The following is a 20,333-nucleotide window of genomic DNA, read 5'->3' as shown; positions in this document are numbered from 1 at the left end:
TTGCTTTTTTTAAAAGAGTGCTACTTAAATTAAATAAAATAACGACGAGTTAATTTTGCATTAACACACATGTTCTTCAGCACAAGTACTACTTGTTTTCTCCACAGTGAACTTGAAAATGAGAAATCAGAACAATTCAGCAAATAATATGAATATTTTTCTTATTAGACATGATGGCACATTCAGGTCAAAGTGAATATTAAGGTCTGATGTCACTCAAATGAAGCATTAGAGACTTGTCTGCGTCTTTGAGTTGGTTGATAGTTTGACTGTTTTAAAGCGGCATTAAGTGATTTTTGAACTATAGAGGTCAATATTCGCTCTCCTTTTAGCTTTGATTTGGTCTCTATTTTCTTGACCAGTCATTCGTTTTGGCTCCTTGCCATTTTGCGTTGGGCATGTAGCATATTCTCAGCATGTTTGAGCTAGTTCGCTTGCAATAGCCTCCTACAGTACATGGGAGGCCTGGGAGAGCCAGGGCTTGGAAAAAACAAAATAATGAATAAAAAGTGGCCAAAATAGCGAAATACAGTTAAAATATGTACCAAGCTGCAGAGTTGACCGTTTTTCTCAGTGGGTTTGGCAGCACTAGTTACCCGTTCACATTACTCAGAACAATTTAATTCAAAGGTTCAAAAATGTCTCTATAACACAGAGTTACCTCTCCTCCGATGTTTGATGCTCAGTTTACATATCTGATTTACATATCTGAACCCCGTCTGTCTCTCTCTGTCTGTCTATCACGACACATTCCGGAGATCGACACACAGAGGTGATACCAACTCAGCCGCCTACGCTCTGTCATCACATTTTCGTTTCAATTTCTTCCTGCATCTCTGCCTCAGAAAACAACAGCAAACTCATCATCTCTCCTTTTGATTTTCAATGCACAACCTCAAAGTCCAGCTTCAGATACGACGAGCTGAATGAATGTCTTGTTACAATGTGACAACTTTTAATAGTCCACTGTTCCCTGTATTTCATCTTTATTGTGCGCGATGGAGAGGATGAATAAACAGAGAACATTTTACAATGATTTACTGTAAATTGATTCACATCAGCTCTATCAAATGTGGAAAGTCTTTTGAGCCATGCAAATTTCTCCAGACCCAACATTAGTGCCATGTTAGTTCAGAGTCAGTAGAGTTAAGTTATGTCTCATTAAACATGTATGAATATATTTATTTATTGGCCACTAGGTGGCAGCAAAACAAGCTGTAAAGACGACGTTAACATATTTTTTCCTCACAAAGTAGTTATGGCGAACGTGTTAGCAAACAGTTGCTTGTTTATGCAACATTATCATTTATTTGGAGTTGTGTTCCTGGATACCTGATGAATGTACGTACAATAATCACTCTCTTTTAGCTCTGTTTTTGGTCTCCACCAACTCCTGAAAGTAATATCTGGCACTTCAGCTGTTAAATGCTCCACTATGTTCACCAGCTAGCCGCTAACTTTGTCTGCGGTTTGGTGCTGGGAAGGGAGCATAAAGTGAGTTTCTCAGAGCTTTTTCACTGATACAGCTGCTGCCAAAAACAGTGCTGATGAGAGCGGTGACAGTGAACCAAAACAGTATACTGGCCAGAATGAGGCTAAAATGATCCAAAGAGCTGAGGCAGACTGCAGAGTCGGATGATAATTCTCTGTGGGTTCATACTAGGACAATCTCACATTACACATAGTTACTTGATCCATTGTTGAGATAAAAACATTCACTAGTGCAGCTTTAAAGTTTTTTTTTCATTTTAAAGGGACAGTTTTCCCAAAAGATTGCAGGCTGCTCTCATACACAGTTCCTTGCTATACATAAGAAAAGTAATGCACTGTAATTCAGTAACACAGTATAGCCCACGAAATCAATTCATATGTAATCCACATAATCATGAACAAGGAAGTAAAAGGAGCAACAAACGCTGAAGTCGGGTGGATTGGTGGGTAAAAAAACCACTGGATTTTCTCCCAGGAGACCGCTGTTCATACCCCGAGTGAAACCAGAAGTCAACGTTGATTTATTTGTCACATAACTTCCGTACTTAAGTATGACTTTAGACTTTAGTTTCAGAGTTATTTTAACTCAAACTAAGTCGTTTTTTTTGCCCAAACCTAACCAAGTTGTTTCCTGTGAAGACAGAGGTTTATTTTGAACAGACTGTAGGTTATGCATGTAACGAGTGGAAATTGAAACATGCGTCACATGTTGCTGACCATTCATAGGAAATGCACGAAAAATGAGGAATAAGTTATTGTAAGATATACGAACCGTTGTATGAGGATATGTTGAAAAATTGTTATCACTAGATCCTTAGAGCTTTCAGACACATCTTTTGGCCAACCATCTTCATGCCAACTAAAACCAAACAATAACCAACTTAATTAGATTAGATTCATGTTTCTGTACATGGTCCCTGACAAATAAATGTAATAACTAATGAATTAAACTAAAGAATGTGGTAAGATTTTTTGTTCCAGTGTATCCTGCTGAGCAGATACCGGTTGCAACTTAATTGGTAAGTATTGAATTCCTTATGAACAGCATCTTCTTTCTACAGGAGATAGTAAGTGGGCATGCTTTGTCTGGAAGTTCTTTAACGTACATCTAGATCGGTGGTGTTTAATCATGACTTTACACTCCCCCAAGTTACAAAAACATTTCTTAAAACATTAAAAAATATTACTTAAAATACCTTTTTAGAGTCCTTTTGTATTTATGTATCGACCACCTGCAGGGGCCCAATCTTTATTTTGAGAACCACTGCCCAGCACCGGTCAAATATGGTGAATACTCACATCTCGTCAATTTTAAGCAAATAAATTTCTCCCTATTTTAGGCACGTGGATAACTATTTTAGTCTCTGCCCACCTCCTGTTGGTGATTTACGCATCATAACTTGAGCTCTGTCTTCAGAAGGACAACATGAGCATCAAGCACAGATTAATATTATTCCGCGTGGGCCTCAGACCCATTTTTAACAAGCCTTTATTGCTGTTGGCGGTGGCAGGCGGCAATTACACACAAAGCCCCTCGTCAGGAAGCCTATTTGGTAACAGCAAACACGATTATCCCCAATCATCCCCTCCGCCGCTGAAAACAATCTTTGAGCTGATTTGCCGGGTTGATTGGTGCTGACCCCCGAGTCTACTGGCCATTAACCAATCAGAGAAAATCCAGAGGAGGAATTCATTATTCTGTGAGCCCTCTCAAAACTCACTGACTCCAACACAATCTCTCTGGGCTTACATACTCTCGAAAGCATGAAGATCTCAAGGCTTTGTCTCGTAGCACAACAGTGCCAGACCTGGACCTGGGTTTTCTAAAAGCATCTTGGCTCGAAGATTATTCGGAAGTTAAAACAGGAACACAAAATTATTTTTAACCCCAGATCCAGTATTTTACCCTTCTATGGGCCGCTAGAAATTAGCTGTGTTAGTTTTTTTTCCTGTGTGAATCCAGCCTAATCTGCTTTTCTAACAGATATGTCCATTGGAAAAACAATTTGCTCTAGGATTTAAAAAGCGATGGGATTTAAAAATCTTCCAGGGGATTTAACACTTAGTTCCTTCCATGTGGCGGTAAGAGGTCAGCCTCTACATCAAAGCAGTAACCCTGAGCCTAGCCAGGTCCACGATGGTTCCCATAGAATAGTTCATGGGAAGTGGCTGTGAGCTGCTCTTTATCGGAGGTGGGGAGACATACATTTGCCAAACCAACCAGTTAGTCCTTATTGTAAAACCCCAAAATACTGTTTGAAAACACATTCAATAAAGCATAAATATGACCCTTTTGTCACTAGTCCGAATTTTCTAGTGTGGTGTCTTTTTCACCCCATTGTGGTGCACCAAGCCATGATTGACTCATTACAGCCGTATGAGGCCAGAAGGCCAAAAACATCCACTGGTACTTGACAGTCAATCTCAGAACCCATCAGCTATCGGTCTGACGACAGATAAGCCTCTGGGGGGGCATGGGGCTATTTTTCTGAGGTTCTGGTGTAGCCAACAGATGTGACTTCCTTTTCTGTGCGCTGCTCATTGTTCACAGTCTGATTGCCAAGTTGAGATGCACGACTGGAGTTGGAGTTGAGAGATGACGTGTACTAACAGATGTACTAACTGAAGTAGCCAGTTTACAAGCTAATTTTATACCAATAAAAAGCATCGTGAGACGATAGCCGTGGGTTCCTAGATTGCATTTCGGCCAACATGTTCCACCTATTTTGCTCTCCACACGGACTATTTACCTGCATTCAGCCAAAGCCTGCTCGAACGTGATTGGTCAATACTATTCGGACTACAAATGGAAATTAGAATGCTTCTGATGCCAAAATCTTGTCCCGTGAGCCCATTCCACACTTGAAAACAAACTTCAACAAGTGTTTTACAAACAATTTTTTTTTTTTTTTTTCGATTTTAAACTAGAAAAGACTTCAAGGATGAAGACTAAAATGGTTGGTTTGGCAAATGTAGCCTACATCTGGTTAACTTCCCAACCGCTGCTAAAGAGCAAAAAAAAAAATAGAAAATTGTGTACTAGTAGATATATGTATTTTATCTGAGCTATAGGCTGTCTGCCTGGTGTCCGTCACTCCTACAGAGGCCAGGGGAAAATATCTTTTGTGTTGATTTTTAAATGTAAGAAATATATGTTATGAGAGCACCAAACGTGTGGTTGTTCCCATTGATTTAATAAATAACACCAGGTAGGCAGTAAGGAACAACCAAGCCAGCATAATAAGCTATATGGAATGAGCACTGAACCACACACCGCTTGCAACACTGTAACCATCCTGTGTGAAGTATGTATGAATAATGTAATTAGCACACAGCACTGACATTGTGTGTGTGTGTGTGTGTGTGTGTGTGTGTGTTCACTTGTCAAACTGCAGAGATAAAGAAGGCAGCAGCAGTTGCTGTAATGTCAGCTCTAACATCTCACTACCACTAGATGTAGCTACAATACTAGCAAAGAAAATGGTCTTTTGCTGTTGAACACCTCCACAGGTTTCAGGGTCCTGGTATTGTGCATGCTGGCTCACTGTCACACTGGTGTGGCTTACTGGGACACTTTAAATAGAGCAGAGCCGTCGTTAATGTTATTAGTAACACCTGTGCTTTTCCTACTATGACAAGACAAAATGTCCTCTGTGAAAAAAAGGCGTATTAAACAACTATGGAAATGTTACAATTTTGCACAAGCATTCTGCTAGAACAAAACCAAAATTGTCATATTCTGCAGGTTTTATTGCTGATTTTATCCTCTGGATTTTTCCCACACTGAATCATTTTACTGTTAAAAACTTAAAAGGTTATCCACTTAAAAAACAATAGATGGCAAACAGTCTTCAGCTCTTGCAGTTTCATTGCATAGTGCAATAAAAGTGCATTTTCAGTGCACCTATTATCAATGGCAAACAGGTCAGTCCTCAGACGTTCATCTGGGCTTACGGAGCCCTGGTTTCAGGTCACTTAAATATACCTGGCAGAGGTGCAATCAATGAGCAATCAAGCCAACTGAGTAGGAAGAGGAACCTCTGCAGCTGCTCGTTAAAATGGAAAGAAAAGAAGAAAGAAAGAGTTTCTGACATTTTCTTTTCTTACACTCTTTATTGAAACTGACCGTTCATTGCTGATAAGCTGTTAAAAAGATTTGTTAAATGCATGCTACAGGATTTACAGTATACTTTAGGCAAGGCAAAGCAAAGCAGCTTTATCTGTATAGCACATTTCAGCAAGAGGGCAATTCAAAGTGCTTTACACAAACATTCAAGAACAGGTTGCATTACAAGTTCATATTTAACTGGTTGATCAGCAAAAATGTGTTATGTTATGTTAATGTTATTTTTTCATGCTGCTGGTAACATTTTAACTAAAACTATTACTCTAAGTCATCATGAATTATGTTGTGCAATAACTGCACTAATGTACATCTTTCTGGAACACTGCACATGAGTAGGCTGTAAAAAAAACTAACTTTGCACACTCATCAGTAAACTCAAACTTGGTTCAAGGCACCAAATGTTCTGAGAAAGGTGATGAGTGCATTTTTAAAGAACCTGTGGGTTTCAGGGTGAGAAAAATTTCACTTCAATGATTTGTTCCGCTGAGTCAACAGGACGCCTTTTTTATACCTAACTTTACTCAAACAATTAAAACACATCTTTCTTATAGGTGATTAAAGTAAGCAACGACTTGACAGCAGGCCTTTTGTGTGCGTGACTTTTCTTGTGTTCTAGCTAATCTTCCTTAAACATTTACGTCCCTGAGGGGTTAATTATACTTAGAATGAATAAACTCTTGGGCTCAGTGTCTGCGGTAGGAACCTTGTAACCCTTGACAAACGTTGGGGGAGGAGAGAAGAGAAGTTAAATGGTGGCATGTCACGGGGTTATCAGGAAGTTACTTTGGGTTTCAAAGGTCCTATCTGTGTTTGGAGAAGGTCTGACAAATTCTTTCAGATTTTCACAGGTTGTTTTTCTTTAATAGCTCAACCTGCTACGTACCAACTCAGTCTCACAGGAAGGCGTATAAATAGCACAAAATTACAACGGCATACCACGTGGCATGAGGATGCATCACGTGTCATCTGTACCCCACACAACTTAACTACGGTTAACGGACGCAGTTAGGTTTATGCAACAAAAACACTTAGGTAGGGTTAGAAAAAACATCATGGTTGGGCTTAAAATAAGTATGTAAACTAAGTAAAATACATACAGTAACAACGTTAAATGAATATAGAAAACACGTCCCAAACGTCACTAAAATACGCATGCCAAACGAGAGTGAACCAAAACAGTGGTGCCAGAAAACCAAAACAATGAGCTGAAAGACAATGAAACACTTCCTATACCTGAGGGAAAATGCTGTGTGGAGTGATACTGTTGGTTTGTCACTAAGAGTGACAGCTCTTATATTACGCACAGTCATTTGAGTCATTGTTAATATCAAAATAGTGGTTAGAGCAGCTTTAAGTACTTATCCAAATACCACATATATACAAGTAGTATTATTGTAAAAAAATTACTTACTGTAGTTTTGAGGGAAACTACCGACAGGCAGGATCTGTTGTAACCTCTGTGTTTATAGAGTAACAAAAAATAAGACATGGGTGAGAAGAAAGTTGCTGAAAGACAGTTTTGTAATTAGAATTAACCAACTCCATCTGAAATCTGAAAATCTGTGGCTCTCAGCCTCAAGCCCATTGGTTCCTCCTCAATACACCAATCTTTAAAAGCGAGTCAGGAATTTAAAGTTTGATTTTTAAAATAGGCTAAATCATTTCCCGAAACACCCGGGCATTGTAGTTATTGGCAAACGTTACTCAAACAGGAGGAAACAGTGCATTTATTAGGGACTATTTTTATTGGTGGATTTATACACAGGTTCCACGGTTTGTATGATATCATATGAAAAACTGAATCCTCGTTTTTTTGTGCATTTTCCTACAAATGTCCAGCAACATGTGAAGCACGTGCCAATTTCCGCTACAGTCTTTTCAAAATAAACTTCCGTCTTCACAGGAAACAACTTGGTTAGGTTTTGGCTACAGATGTGGCGTAACTTATACGGACGAACTTCCTGGTTCACGATTACGTGGATTACATACGAATTGATTTCGTGGGATATATACAAATAATACTTCATTGCTTTTGAGTCTTTCTGGCAAAAGGACGGGGGATTGACTCAAAATAACTACAGGGCCTATGTTTATTTTTATGGAAAAAAAACATGTGACAGTGTAACAGTGGTGCTCATTGATGTGCTTTAATCGTTTTTGGATGATAATGGAGCTCTATATGATGCATAAACATAGAAATGCATAGTTGTCAGTGCTTAAAATGACTTTAAAGACATCATCAACTAAGGCAACGTGAATCTGAATAGACGCATACACACACACACACATCAGCAGGAGTTTAGTTACCATGGTAACCATCATCCAGTCCCTCCTCCCTCCCTCCATCTCGTCTCCTCTCTCTCCCTCTGCTCGGCTCCAATCCGCGGACAGGAACGACACGGGGGGGTTGCTGCTCCCATCATGCTTTGCAGAAAGAAGCAGGAAGTCAGTGAGTGAGCAGCAGGGTGGACGGCTGTATAGATGAAAACAGACTGATGGTGAATGCAGAGGCACCAGTCAGGGAGGTATGGCTGATGTTGCCTCCTGTTTGCTCCTCTGGTCCGCTTTGGGTGAGTCCTCACTCCACATTCGACTCATTTGAAAAGAAAACGGTGTCTAAAAAATCATGCTGGAAGGCTGAGGAAGCTTGTAGACGGTGGAGCAGACAGATGATGCTGCCGGTGGATTTAAAGGGGCAGTGCAGTAATCCTCTTGGACTGAGAGGTTTTTGCTTCACAGTGAGGGGTCAACAAAGGTGACAAGACAGGCGGAAACTCCTGACATGTTCCGATTATTTGCTTCTGTCTGCCTTTTGTCCGTCAGAAGTGATATTCCAATCTTAACTGTGACTGACTGTATTATAAGTAAACTGCTACGTCTTCATACTGACAATGATGCCATTCAGTCCAGCATATAATCCACACAGGGACACACCCACACACACACACAGACCCACTTTTGTCTCAGACAGTGACTTTTAGCCCTGATTATAAAGAAAATCAGAAGCTCAGTCTTAATCTCAGTCTTGTTTCCTATTAGTGATAAACATTACATTGCCAGCATTTATCCCCTAAATGATACATGTTGTACCCTTCATTCATAGTGTTTCAGTAAACTCTTAACAAAGAAGTAATCAGTAATCATTACTGTCACCAGTGAGAGGAGCTCTAAAATCTACTGATTTGCTCAGTTCAGCTTGAAGATGTGATGTTAAAGATTCATTCGTACGTGTGCTAAACACCTCCAAACCAACACGCCCCCAACAAGACCTAAACGCAGAGGCTGATGTCCAACAGCTTCAGACTTTGTACTGAAAGTGCCAGACAGACTGCACCAGCGTCCAGACACATTTACTCCAAATCATGCAGGATTTGTATTACTGCTAAATGCTGTAGTACTTTGGATTACTGAAGTTCCTCTACCATGAAGCCATTGTTTTCCTATATTAACCAACTTGCAGAAGCTTTTCTTGAAGCAGGTAATCCACAGAGAACATCATGCCCTTCCCCTTTTTTGTCACTGTTGTGTTGTTGTGCTTTTGACGCCAATCTGAACTTGCAAATAACAGACCTTTGACCACTACATGTACAGACAACATGTTCACCTTTCTCAAGCATGTCTATACCAGGAGATTTTCCATCTATAATGAAATAAACAGAAACCTGGAAAAGACAAAAAAAAATCAAATCACTCTGCAAAATGGTTGGAAGTAATATTATTCAACCCGATCTCACAGGAAGGCGTATAAATATCATGACATTACACGGACATTCCGCTTGACATGAGAACACATTTGATAGGCTTTTTGCGTGTCGTTTGAATGCCACGCAACAAAACATCCACAGTTAGGTTGAGGCAACAAAACCACTTAGTTAGGTTTAGGAAAAATGTCGTGTTTGGGCTTAAAAATAAGTACGTAAACTAAGTAAAATACTTACAGAAACAACGTAACATAAGTATGGAAAAAATGTCACCAACGTCACTAGAAAACACGTCACTAACATGGTTGAAAGTCCTGTGTTTGTTGGACCCATCCACCTCCCCTCCCAGCCGCCATAAACAGTCTTTCTCACTTTTTATTCTACGTCACTAGCTCTGAACGTAGCATATTTACACAGATGCGTTTATATTGCAGTCAATACAGACTACATGGCGTACAAATGACAGGACAAACGCTAGAAAGGCGTTCTTATGGCACGCTAAATGCCTTGTGCGTTATCGTGTCATTCATATGCCTTTACCGTGCGAATGGGCTGTATTATAATATGGAACATTTTCGAGTAACTCTGATGTTACCTTTTTTTAATCCAAGTGTGCAATGTCCAACATTGTGTTTATTCAGAAGCACGCTATCCACCTTTTTCAATCTCAAAGTGCAATTAAGTGTGTTTTCAGAGTAGCAATATTTAGCTGAACGACAAAAGGAGCAGTGTGTTAAGCTCTGGTTGGTTGACTATAAAGCATTTAGTGAGAATATCAAACCGCTTTTTAAATGATTACATGTGATTGTATTGATAAATTTGATTAAATCTGACCGACAAATCAGGTCGGATTTTCATAGTTGCATGGCTAACGCATAGGATAAATAAGAAACAATAAAATATGCACAAAAAGGTAGATCAAGATCACGACATTGCAGTGTGTTGGTTTTGATTCAACCTGGCAGGTACAAGTCATCGTCAGTTCCACTGTTCCACTGTTCCACTGTTCCACTGTTCCACTGTTCCACTGATGCCTAATCTGAGCGTATTTGCTACGAGACACACATATATAGGTTGTATCTGGTGCAGTTCACACAGATAACGGGGGCACCTCTTTGCTTGTTGCACCTCAGGCGCAATTTTTACACACATTTATCTTCTGTTTGCTCTGTGCCTGTCTGTAAACAGTATGACATGCTGACATACGAGCCTGTGCTCATTGCAGGCCCAGACCTCCTGAGCACTGTGATCCAGTAAAAAATTGACTGGATTTAACCTCTTGCTCAGAGTGTCCTCCTCTACACACACACACACACACACACACACAAATTGTTTCTCAGTTGGTGCGAATGTCGTCAAGCCCCACCCACTCTTGGCGACCAAGCCAATAGGGAACTGAGTGTCGGTGAGCAAAGGGCTGCTCTTATCTCACTATTCATCCAGCAGAGTGCACACTCACATCTACTGCTGTCTGACTGGTCGGATGGCATCAGAGAAACACAGAGAGAGAGAGAGAGAATGAGAAAAGGTTAAGGCAGTCAACACAGAGCTGATTTCAATACGAGACTCGTGATCCTGTTTGACCTTGTGGCAGTGACTCTGCAGGTGAGTGTGTTTTCACACATTATTGAAATGACCACTGATGCTTTCCAAGTTGGTTTTTATTCCTAAAGGAAAGCATCTGAAGATTATTATTATAATATGACTGGAGCTGGAGAGTAGATAAAGTTGCACTAGGGCTGACCCAAATACTTCGAAGATCGTTGCCATGGTAATCGACCTCCAAATCAGTATTCGAATGCTTCAGTTTTTTGTTTTTTTATGCATAAGTATGTAATAATGTATGAATCCTAAATATAAGGAATAATCCCACAATATTATTCATTATTCATATTCAACATGAATTATTATTAGTTATTCTCAGACAAATATGGCTGTTTGTTATGTGTAGAGGTGTGTACAGTAGTGCAGCAGCGGCACTGAAACGGGGGAGATGGAGACCGACAGACAGAAGAACTTGTCAGCCTGTAGCGGCGCACCGTGCTGCGAAGCTTCGAATACCTTCAAATATTTCTCATTGAAGCTTCGAAACCAAAATAAATTGTATTCAGGACAGCCCTAGTGAGCACAGTTCTGGTGATCTGCAGGTGTAAAGATGTTTATGGCATACATACATTGTTTCATAGGTAATTTAGATAATATTAAACCTGCAGCGCCATTAACATTCTTTCATGTGCTAGTTTGAGCATACAATCATTAAAGTATTATATTAACTACTTTTGGACTAGTAATAATTAGGTATCTATACTTCTGCTCTTAAATGAGGAGGATTTCCCATTACTGTTTTATATGATTTTCAGTCTGACAGAGTTTTCTGATAAAGAAAAGATCTCTAGTCCATTTTGGAGAGCAGTACTGAATTGGAGATGTAACTAAGTAACTGTTCATCAGGGTAGCTTTCACAGGAACAAGTTTTGTATTTTTACTTGAGTCATTTTCAACATGAGTTATATCTAGTTTCTTAAAGTCAAGCACTTGAGAAGGATATTTTAGTACTAATCAATGTTTCCCATATGATTTTCTTTAATGTCAAATCAATAGAGTGTTACAGGAAAGAGTCCTAAAACCTGGAAATGAGTTAGTATTTTAGCACTTTTGTTCCCTCATCTGGAAGTCAATGGGTTTTTTGGATGGGTTATTAGTTAGATTCCTCGTTGTGTATACTCACGCTCATGTGACCATGGTGTAGTTTGTTTATAGCCTGAGGTTAGCTTTTTACTTCTGGCGATTGCATTTAGACTTCAAAAATCATAAAAGTGGTGTTCATTTCTGAAGATTATCTCGCTGAACAAAACGTGTAAGTATCATAAATGCATGTGTTTGCCACAGAGCTTCTTTTCTGCTATAATCCAAAACCCAATGGGAAAATCCTATTGGCTTTTTGTCAAGGGAACCCAGGGCGATGCTAACTTCCTGGTTGCCTACAAAAAAACGTCATCCCTGGAGCACTCAATTGAAACTTGCCTCTTGACTCTGCAAATTCAGTTAAACATGAAGGCTTGAACAATGATTTGCATCTTTTTCAAAAGCACCTCTTCTATATAAATCAACGGAAGTCAATATTCCCACTTTTTGTATTGGGCTCTTGTTGATTCTTGTGCAAATTTAATAGACTTTTTTCCGATTATCAAGTGGTCAAACTATCAGCTGTCACAGTTACGTCATGTTTTACACTTTCAACTGTAAAACACTTTCAACTGTGTTTTACCGTTGAAAGTCGATAAGGACAAAAGTCCTCGCTTAAGTTGTCGGCACTGTTTTTGAGGTCTCAGCAACTCAGGGTCAGACTGACGACGTTAATAGTCATGATCATAAAATTAGGTTATCTTTACTACAACATAATCATACTTTAATATATGTAATATCTGCACATGCCTATAATAAATAATCTTTCATTATATTTCAGTTGTTGTCAATTGACAAAAGTTTATATTGAAGACCATATATGACTTGATGTTTGTGCAAAAAGTACACACTGTGCTTTCTGTTACAGGGAACTGTTTCAGCTGTGAAGTCAGTGTGTCGTTATCTTTGTCCCTTTAGACTTGAAACATGACTGGATAGAAAACATTTCAACTATTCAGGAAAGGCAAAGGAGGGAAGCTTTCAGGTCATTTCCAAGCAGTGGTGGGGCGCTATTATATCACATGATTAAAGGCAGAGAATATTGATTAGATGCGGTTTACAGAAACAGCTTGGATCAGATGTTTACCGCGCTGTTCAGGGTTGACGCTGAAGTAAATTTTATTGTTTGGTTCCAAAAGGTTCTCGGTGTGACTCCCGTCATGTTCAGCAGTTAATCAGGTGTCTGTTTCTCTACTTGAAAGAAAACCTTGTTTAAGTGGACATTTTTTTATCTGTTGGCAGGAGTGTTGAACGCAAATGTGAGGCAGTACTTGTGTTCTTTTACTTTATGCGTTGTACCTCAAAGCTACACAGGCTCATTATTTATCTCCTGTGTCTTTTATCTGTTAAACATGTCAGGTTGGATTTATAAGACCCATAAGAACACAGACTGGCCTCTATATCGGTTAGTTTAGAGGGTAATTTCCAGGCAAAGTGAACAAAGTGCAAACTGAAAAAAACAAAAACTGCCTAGAAAGATCAACAAAGTAGAAGAAAAAGCATGAGGGAACTTAAATCTGATCAAAACAACTGTAAAACAACAAATCTGATGTAAGTATATATATTAAAAAAGTCATTAGTCTATTCTTTATCCCCCCGTCATATCAGTCCGAGAGAGTTGCCAGTGCTGCCCCAGGAAGTCTAAATCACTGCACATACCAGCGTTGTGATAGTAGAGGCTGATAACAAATCATTTAGAGAGCTTTATGGTTTCTGTGACACGGTAATCTCTGCTGAGACGCAGCTGCTACTGAAAACAGCCAACGTTGTGAGAGAGAGGCCCCCTGCAACTCGTCGATCACTAGCTTCATTCATGAGTGTCAGGAACGTGTTGAACATTGGCTTTCATTTTATTTTAAGTGTAAGTTAAATAGGTGGTTTCAGTTATGGGTTTTTAAAACCAATTGACTGGTTTCACAGTATAATTTTTTATGGAAACACACTGAAACAGAATTTAGACCATCATGTAGGCTAATGCTGAAACCCTATTACATTACGTTTTTCTAATTAAACACTTGAGATTGTATGTCAACGGATGTTGTAACCTACAGTATGCTAAGATTGTAAGTAGCTAGTTGTAAGTAGTAGCAAAGCAGAGCTATGACCAAAATATCAACCTCACAGTGACACTAGATGAAGTCATGGGATCACCCAAGTCAGTGTGGATTCATCCTATTGAGCAACCGGATATCACGCCATAGCGTGTAATAGGCCTGCCTGTCCACCAGAGAATAGCGTGTCAGTGTCATGTTTTGCCTCGCCGAGGCGTGAATATTACATGCGTGTATAAATGTGCAATACCAGCAGGGGGTAACAAAACCACTGACTTAGGTTTAGGCAAAAAAAACACTTACTGGTAGTTAGGTTTAGGAAAAACGTCATGGTTGGGCTTTAAATAAGTGCATAACCTAAGTAAATATGTATGAAAACAACGTAACATCACTACGGAAAACACGTGACAAAACGTTACTACAAAACACGTGACAAACGTCACTAACATAACTTACAAAACAAAACACCTGTCTCGAACACCGGTCTCCTGATTTAGAGTTTAATGTTTGTTGGACCCATGCGCTCTTTCCCCCCTTTTATTCTACGTCATTACATTGCAGTGAGTCAGTACAGACTACATGGCGTGTAAATGACACGCCTAAAGCAAGAACGGCGTTCTCATTACACACTTTAGCCTTTTTATTATCGGGTCATTCACATGCCTTTTCGAGGGACCTGGCTGTATAGAGACAATGCATGTCTGAACAAAATTTCACGGCATTGCCGTATAGAGCCACGCCGCTAACGTGGCTAAAAATGTCACAAGTTAGCATCCTTTTCCATTTCTAGAGATTTTTTCTATTTTCCATAAGCAGCACCAAGATTGATTTCACGGGGTTTCTTGCAGTCCATTTCCTTTTTCCTCCTCCCATCGCTCTGACATACTTTTATAATAACCCTGTCCTCTCACTCAACTTCAACCTACATTTCAGACCACAACACAACAGCACGAGATAGATGACCAAAAAGGAGTGTTGCACTGATATCAGTGTAGCGAATAGTTAAAGATGTCAGTGAAGGACTTGCATAAATGTGGACTAAAGTGGAAAATATACCCCAACACTGCATGTTAATAAAACATTGTATATTTACAGCAAGATGACTACAGTTCACTTTGTCCTATGACTGTCTCACAACAGCACATCTTGAGTCACTTACTAACCTGTGCACTGGGAAATGGAGAGCCCATCACCCTTATCACGAATGATAATGTACAGTCTGTACTATTGCATAACTATTCATTGAAGTTTAACAGAACTGCTGTCTGGGTAAACAACCCAATTGTATATTGGGTTGTTTTGGAAAGAAAAAAGGTCACTCACTGTAATCCTGACTGAACATTCACACAAAGGGTTGATCGAGAAGTTTAAAGAATGATGTTCCAACCCAAAAGAAACTAAAAATAGCACTGTTCCTATAAAGTAAAGTAAATGTGTAAATGAAGTAATCTCCACTGATATTCACTGTTTCCATTTCCTCTCTCCCTCCCTCATGTTTCTTTGATGATGATCTCCCAGGAGCACAGCTGACCACATTATCCACCTCCCCTCCCTCTTCCTCTCACCTTGCTGCCTCCTCTTCCTCCCTAAGACCATGGAGGAGGTCACCAAGGTCACGCCGCCACCTCTCCTGGAACGCCGGGCCCGCCATCGACAGCCCACAGTTTCAGTCCTCAAATCCAAGCTGAAGCAGGGCGTGTCCTGCTCTGTGCCCAGAGTCCGATCCACCCTGACCGGGTTCTTCCCCGTTGTGCGCTGGCTGCCTAAATACAAGCTCCGAGAGTACGTCTGGGGCGATGTGATGTCCGGGCTGATCATTGGTATCATCTTGGTGCCGCAGGCCATCGCCTACTGCCTGCTGGCAGGAGTACAGCCCATCTATGGTTTATACACCTCATTTTACGCCAACGTCATCTACTTCCTCATGGGGACGTCCAGACATGTCTCTGTGGGGATCTTCAGCCTCATGAGCCTCATGGTTGGACAGGTAATGGATCACAGGTGTCAAGCAATGATCAGGGAAGAGGTCAATTAAGATAATTGATTGATCTTAATTGACCTGGGGATTGTAATTTTTTTACAGTTTTATTTCTTAGGTTTTAAACAATGTATTTATTAAGATTTCTACTTGCCTGCAGGTGGTGGATAAGGAGATGTTCCTGGCAGGTTTTGACCTCAATGAGGACTCCGCAGCGTCTGGCCCTGATGTGTTTAATGGCACTCTGGGCATTAACCTCACAGCTGGTAACCTTCACAGTGTGGAGCTAATGGGTCTGCAGTGTGGGGAGGATTGTTACTCCATCAGCATCGCTGTTGCTCTTACATTCCTGGTTGGTGTCTATCAGGTAAAGGATGCAGGTTGAATTTTTGCCATCCATCATGTACATTTTGAGATATTTAATTTGATAAGTGACTCACATTTTCATTCCCATCCATCCTCTGTCTCTCCCTTCTCGTTCCTCTTTCCTCTCCTGCTTTACCTCCTGATCTCACCAGCTCATGATGGCCGTGTTTCGGCTCGGCTTCGTCTCTGTATACCTTTCGGCTCCCATGCTTGATGGTTTTGCCACGGGAGCCTCTTTCACCATCCTCACCGTGCAGGCCAAGTACCTGTTGGGTCTAAAGATCCCCCGTCACCAGGGCTATGGCATAGTTGTCGTCACCTGGATCAACATCTTCGCCAACATTCATAAGACCAACCTGTGTGACCTTATCACTAGCGCCATCTGTATCTCTGTATTAGGTAAAGACTTCTATTTTACATAGTCCCAATCAGCTTCTAATTGATGATATACTACACTTCCCAGAATGACATGGGACGAGACATCCAAGCACTGCCCATATACATTCTTGATTTTCTTTAATATAGAATAACACTATGAATTTTGTATTATAGTGGCAGGAAAAGAGATCCAGGAGCGCTACAAGGATCGTCTAAAGATCCCTCTGCCGACTGAGCTGGTAGTAGTAGCAGGAGCTACGCTGGCCAGCCATTTTGGGGAGCTGAACAGCCATTATGGCTCCAGTGTTTCTGGTCACATCCCCACAGGGTTCATTCTTCCCCAGGTGCCCAGCTTTAGTCTGATGCCACGGTTGGCACTGGATGCCATTCCTCTTGCTGTCATTAGGTAATGTGCAACACATTTAACAACATGTTTGCTTAGCATCGACATGTGTCTCTTATCTGGGTTGTTACAGATGCAATTTAGCTGGATTATTGTGTTGCCAGGGGGACATGACCTCATTATCTGATTGAACCTTCTCTCCAAAATACACACAACTATGGCATTTCCTCCTCTATTTGCATTCTGAAAAACATAAAGTGGCTCATTTGAATGATGGTAACCACTCGTCAATTAGCTCTTTAATACGTCTTGAAACAGATTAAAGAGATGTCCCCATAAAACAACAATTGAGTCTTGAGATTTTATACAATGCAAGGTTAAAAATATATATTTCTTTCCATTATTGCGTCTCCATTTTCTCAGGAATTGTATTAGAGTTTAATTAACATACGGTGGATTCATATTCCTTAGCTTCTTACCTTTCAAAGGAGACCAGATATATGCATATAAGCCTTATGTTTGAGGAGCTATTCCTGATTCATTTAGGGTATGTTATTTTAGGTGTTTTTTCCAAGGGATGGGGCTAGGGCATAACGTGTTAATTAATACAATTTAACGATGCAAAACATAAAACTATCTTTCCCTATAGTAATTGCGTAAGGGAAAAAAACATGCAATTTTATTTACATTTTTGTTGGATGCCCTAAATGCATGTTTACATCAGGTCTAAAAGGGCCTTTATGCTCTTTTGTGGAAAGATTAATTCACAGCCTCAATTGGTAAACAAACTTTCATTTTATCTTGTAGTTTTGCTTTCACAGTGTCGCTGTCTGAGATGTTTGCTAAGAAAAACGGCTATACGGTTCGTCCCAACCAGGAGATGCTGGCCATCAGCTTTTGTAACATCATCCCCTCCTTCTTCCACTGTTTCACCACCAGTGCAGCATTGGCAAAAACCATGGTGAAGGACTCAACAGGCTGCCAGACACAGGTGAATTCCATGCTTTTGAAAATGGTTTGACATTCTTGGAGTTGATGGCAAATTCTTGCTTTTGTGTGATGAAATGGTTTCCAGGAACATGACTGAAGTCTGTCCTGAGGCCATGTGTAGATCCAAACGTACCGTATTATATCTGTTCATGTTAACTCTCTGGAAGACGCTCACTGTAAAATCTCTCTCTTTCTTCCTCTGTCTCTGTTTCTCTCCATTTCCTCGCTCCTCCATCAGGTATCCAGTCTGATCAGCGCCCTGGTCGTCCTTCTCGTTCTCCTCTTCTTCGCGCCTTTCTTCTACTCTCTCCAGAAGTGTGTTCTTGCCTGTATTATCATTGTAAGTCTTCGCGGGGCGCTGAGGAAGTTCAAGGATATCCCGGCTAAGTGGCGTGCCAGCCGGAACGACGGCATTGTTTGGCTGGTCACCATGTCAGCCACGGCTCTGATCAGTGTGGAGCTGGGCCTCCTGGTCGGAATCGTTTTTGCCATGATCTGCGTCATCTATAAGACCCAGAACCCTAAAGTGAGTAACGGACTTGATGCTGATAATGGTTTTTGAAGGCTGATACAAATGACAATAATTCCAGCATGTTAAATGACAAATATTGGCCTTCCGTAATCTCGTAATTTTATCTAATCTCATGTCTGACGTTAGGTCTCTCTTCTGGGCCGGGCCAATGACACCGATCTTTACGAAGACGTGGACGAGTACAAGAACCTCATGCCACCACCTCGGGTTCAGGTCTTTCGTTTCCAGGCTCCTCTGTACTACGCGAACAAGGACTCATTCCTCAGATCCCTCTACAAAGCTGTCGGAGTTGAGCCTTTCTTGGAGCTGACTAAGAGGAGGAAGGCAGAGAAGAAGGCCAAAGAGATGTCCTCGAAGCAGGCCAAGGCAAACGGGAATAAAAACAACGGAGAGGTCTGCATAGGACTCGTCCAAAGAGAACTGGATTTCCACGCGATAGTTTTAGACTGCTCTGCCATTCCATTCATAGACTCCACAGGCATGGCCACATTTAAAGGGCTGGTCAAGGAATATAAAGAGATAGGAGTGAGCGTGCTCCTCGCCAACTGTAACACATCCGTCATCGATACCCTGCAGAAGGGGCAATTCTTTGGGGAAAATGACAAAGACATGAGCAGCGTGCTGTTTCATGCAGTTCATGCAGCAGTTCTTCATGCAAAGAGTGCATCTCCAGAAAGCAGGTCAGAAGACTCTGTGGTGTAGCGCAGATAGAAGGAGAGGGAATTTAGGTATGCTATCTTGCCACCTATAACAATACTGCACTACATAGCTTCGAGGAAGCTTTGTCCATGAAAACTCGGAGGTACTTGATCTGCCCACTGAGCATTCTTTCCAAGATATACAATGCAATTTCACTGCTGGAAATAAAACTAGGTCATCTATGTAGTACAAAGGTGCAATTATGTTTTAAACTGGCGCCCTATGATTGAAGAAAAATATTTCCTATTGCTCAAAAGGAGAAAATCCTACAACAACTAGGATCCATTAAACACAGTCTCAAAGCAGTTTGTGAAATAGTCACGAAATTTAATCTATTTGATTCATGTACATAGACACGAATTTCCCTTTTTTTTCTTAAGGCTCAGCATGACAACACGTGTCAATTTCCGCTCCAGTCTTTTCAAAATAAAACTACTTAGTTAGGATTAGGAATAGATCGACTTGGTTAGGTTTAGGCAACAAACTACTTGGCTTAAAATAACACCAGAAGTGCCGTAACTTAAACACGGAAGTTCCGTGACAAGAACTACTTAGTGAGCTTTAGAAAATGATCGCGATTTGGGTTAAAATAACTCTGGAAGGGCCGTAACTTAAGTACGGAGGTTACATGGCAAATAAATCAACTTTGACTTGTGGTTTCAGATCTTTATACTTCCCATTTCACAATTATGTGGATTACATATGAATTGATTTCGTGCTGACCACGAAATAAATGTGAAATTCGCGTCTGTGTACACGAATCAATATATTAAATTTCGTGGCTATTTCACAAACTTCTGTGCGACTGGGCTGATCCATTGCACACGGGGCCTTCCAAGGTCCCTCTCAGGCCACTCCTTTATGGAAACAGAAGCGTCTTCTTCCTCCATACATTGCTCCACTGAGCTTGTGCTGCATAAGTAGCCCTTAATATCTGATTCCGAAATTATATCATTAAATAGTTTTTTTTACAAATACACTGGTATTTTAATC

At 40.6% G+C, this 20,333-nt stretch overlaps 1 protein-coding gene across 1 annotated transcript; it reads left to right on the top strand.

Annotated features, from left to right (window-relative positions):
• The first annotated feature begins 8,081 nt into the window (after positions 1–8,081).
• Positions 8,082–19,764, top strand: slc26a1 (solute carrier family 26 member 1). The gene is given in 9 exon segments (XM_037752140.1): positions 8,082–8,187; positions 15,573–15,596; positions 15,599–16,041; positions 16,193–16,399; positions 16,551–16,797; positions 16,951–17,182; positions 17,927–18,110; positions 18,348–18,635; positions 18,768–19,764. Coding segments are annotated over 9 exon segments (2,244 nt in total). The 5' UTR covers positions 8,082–8,144; the 3' UTR covers positions 19,344–19,764.
• Positions 19,765–20,333: the final 569 nt, after the last annotated feature.

This window comes from Sebastes umbrosus, chromosome 19 (genome assembly GCF_015220745.1).
Source record: "Sebastes umbrosus isolate fSebUmb1 chromosome 19, fSebUmb1.pri, whole genome shotgun sequence".
Lineage (NCBI taxonomy): Eukaryota > Metazoa > Chordata > Actinopteri > Perciformes > Sebastidae > Sebastes > Sebastes umbrosus.
This window is presented reverse-complemented; position numbering and strand designations above follow the sequence as displayed.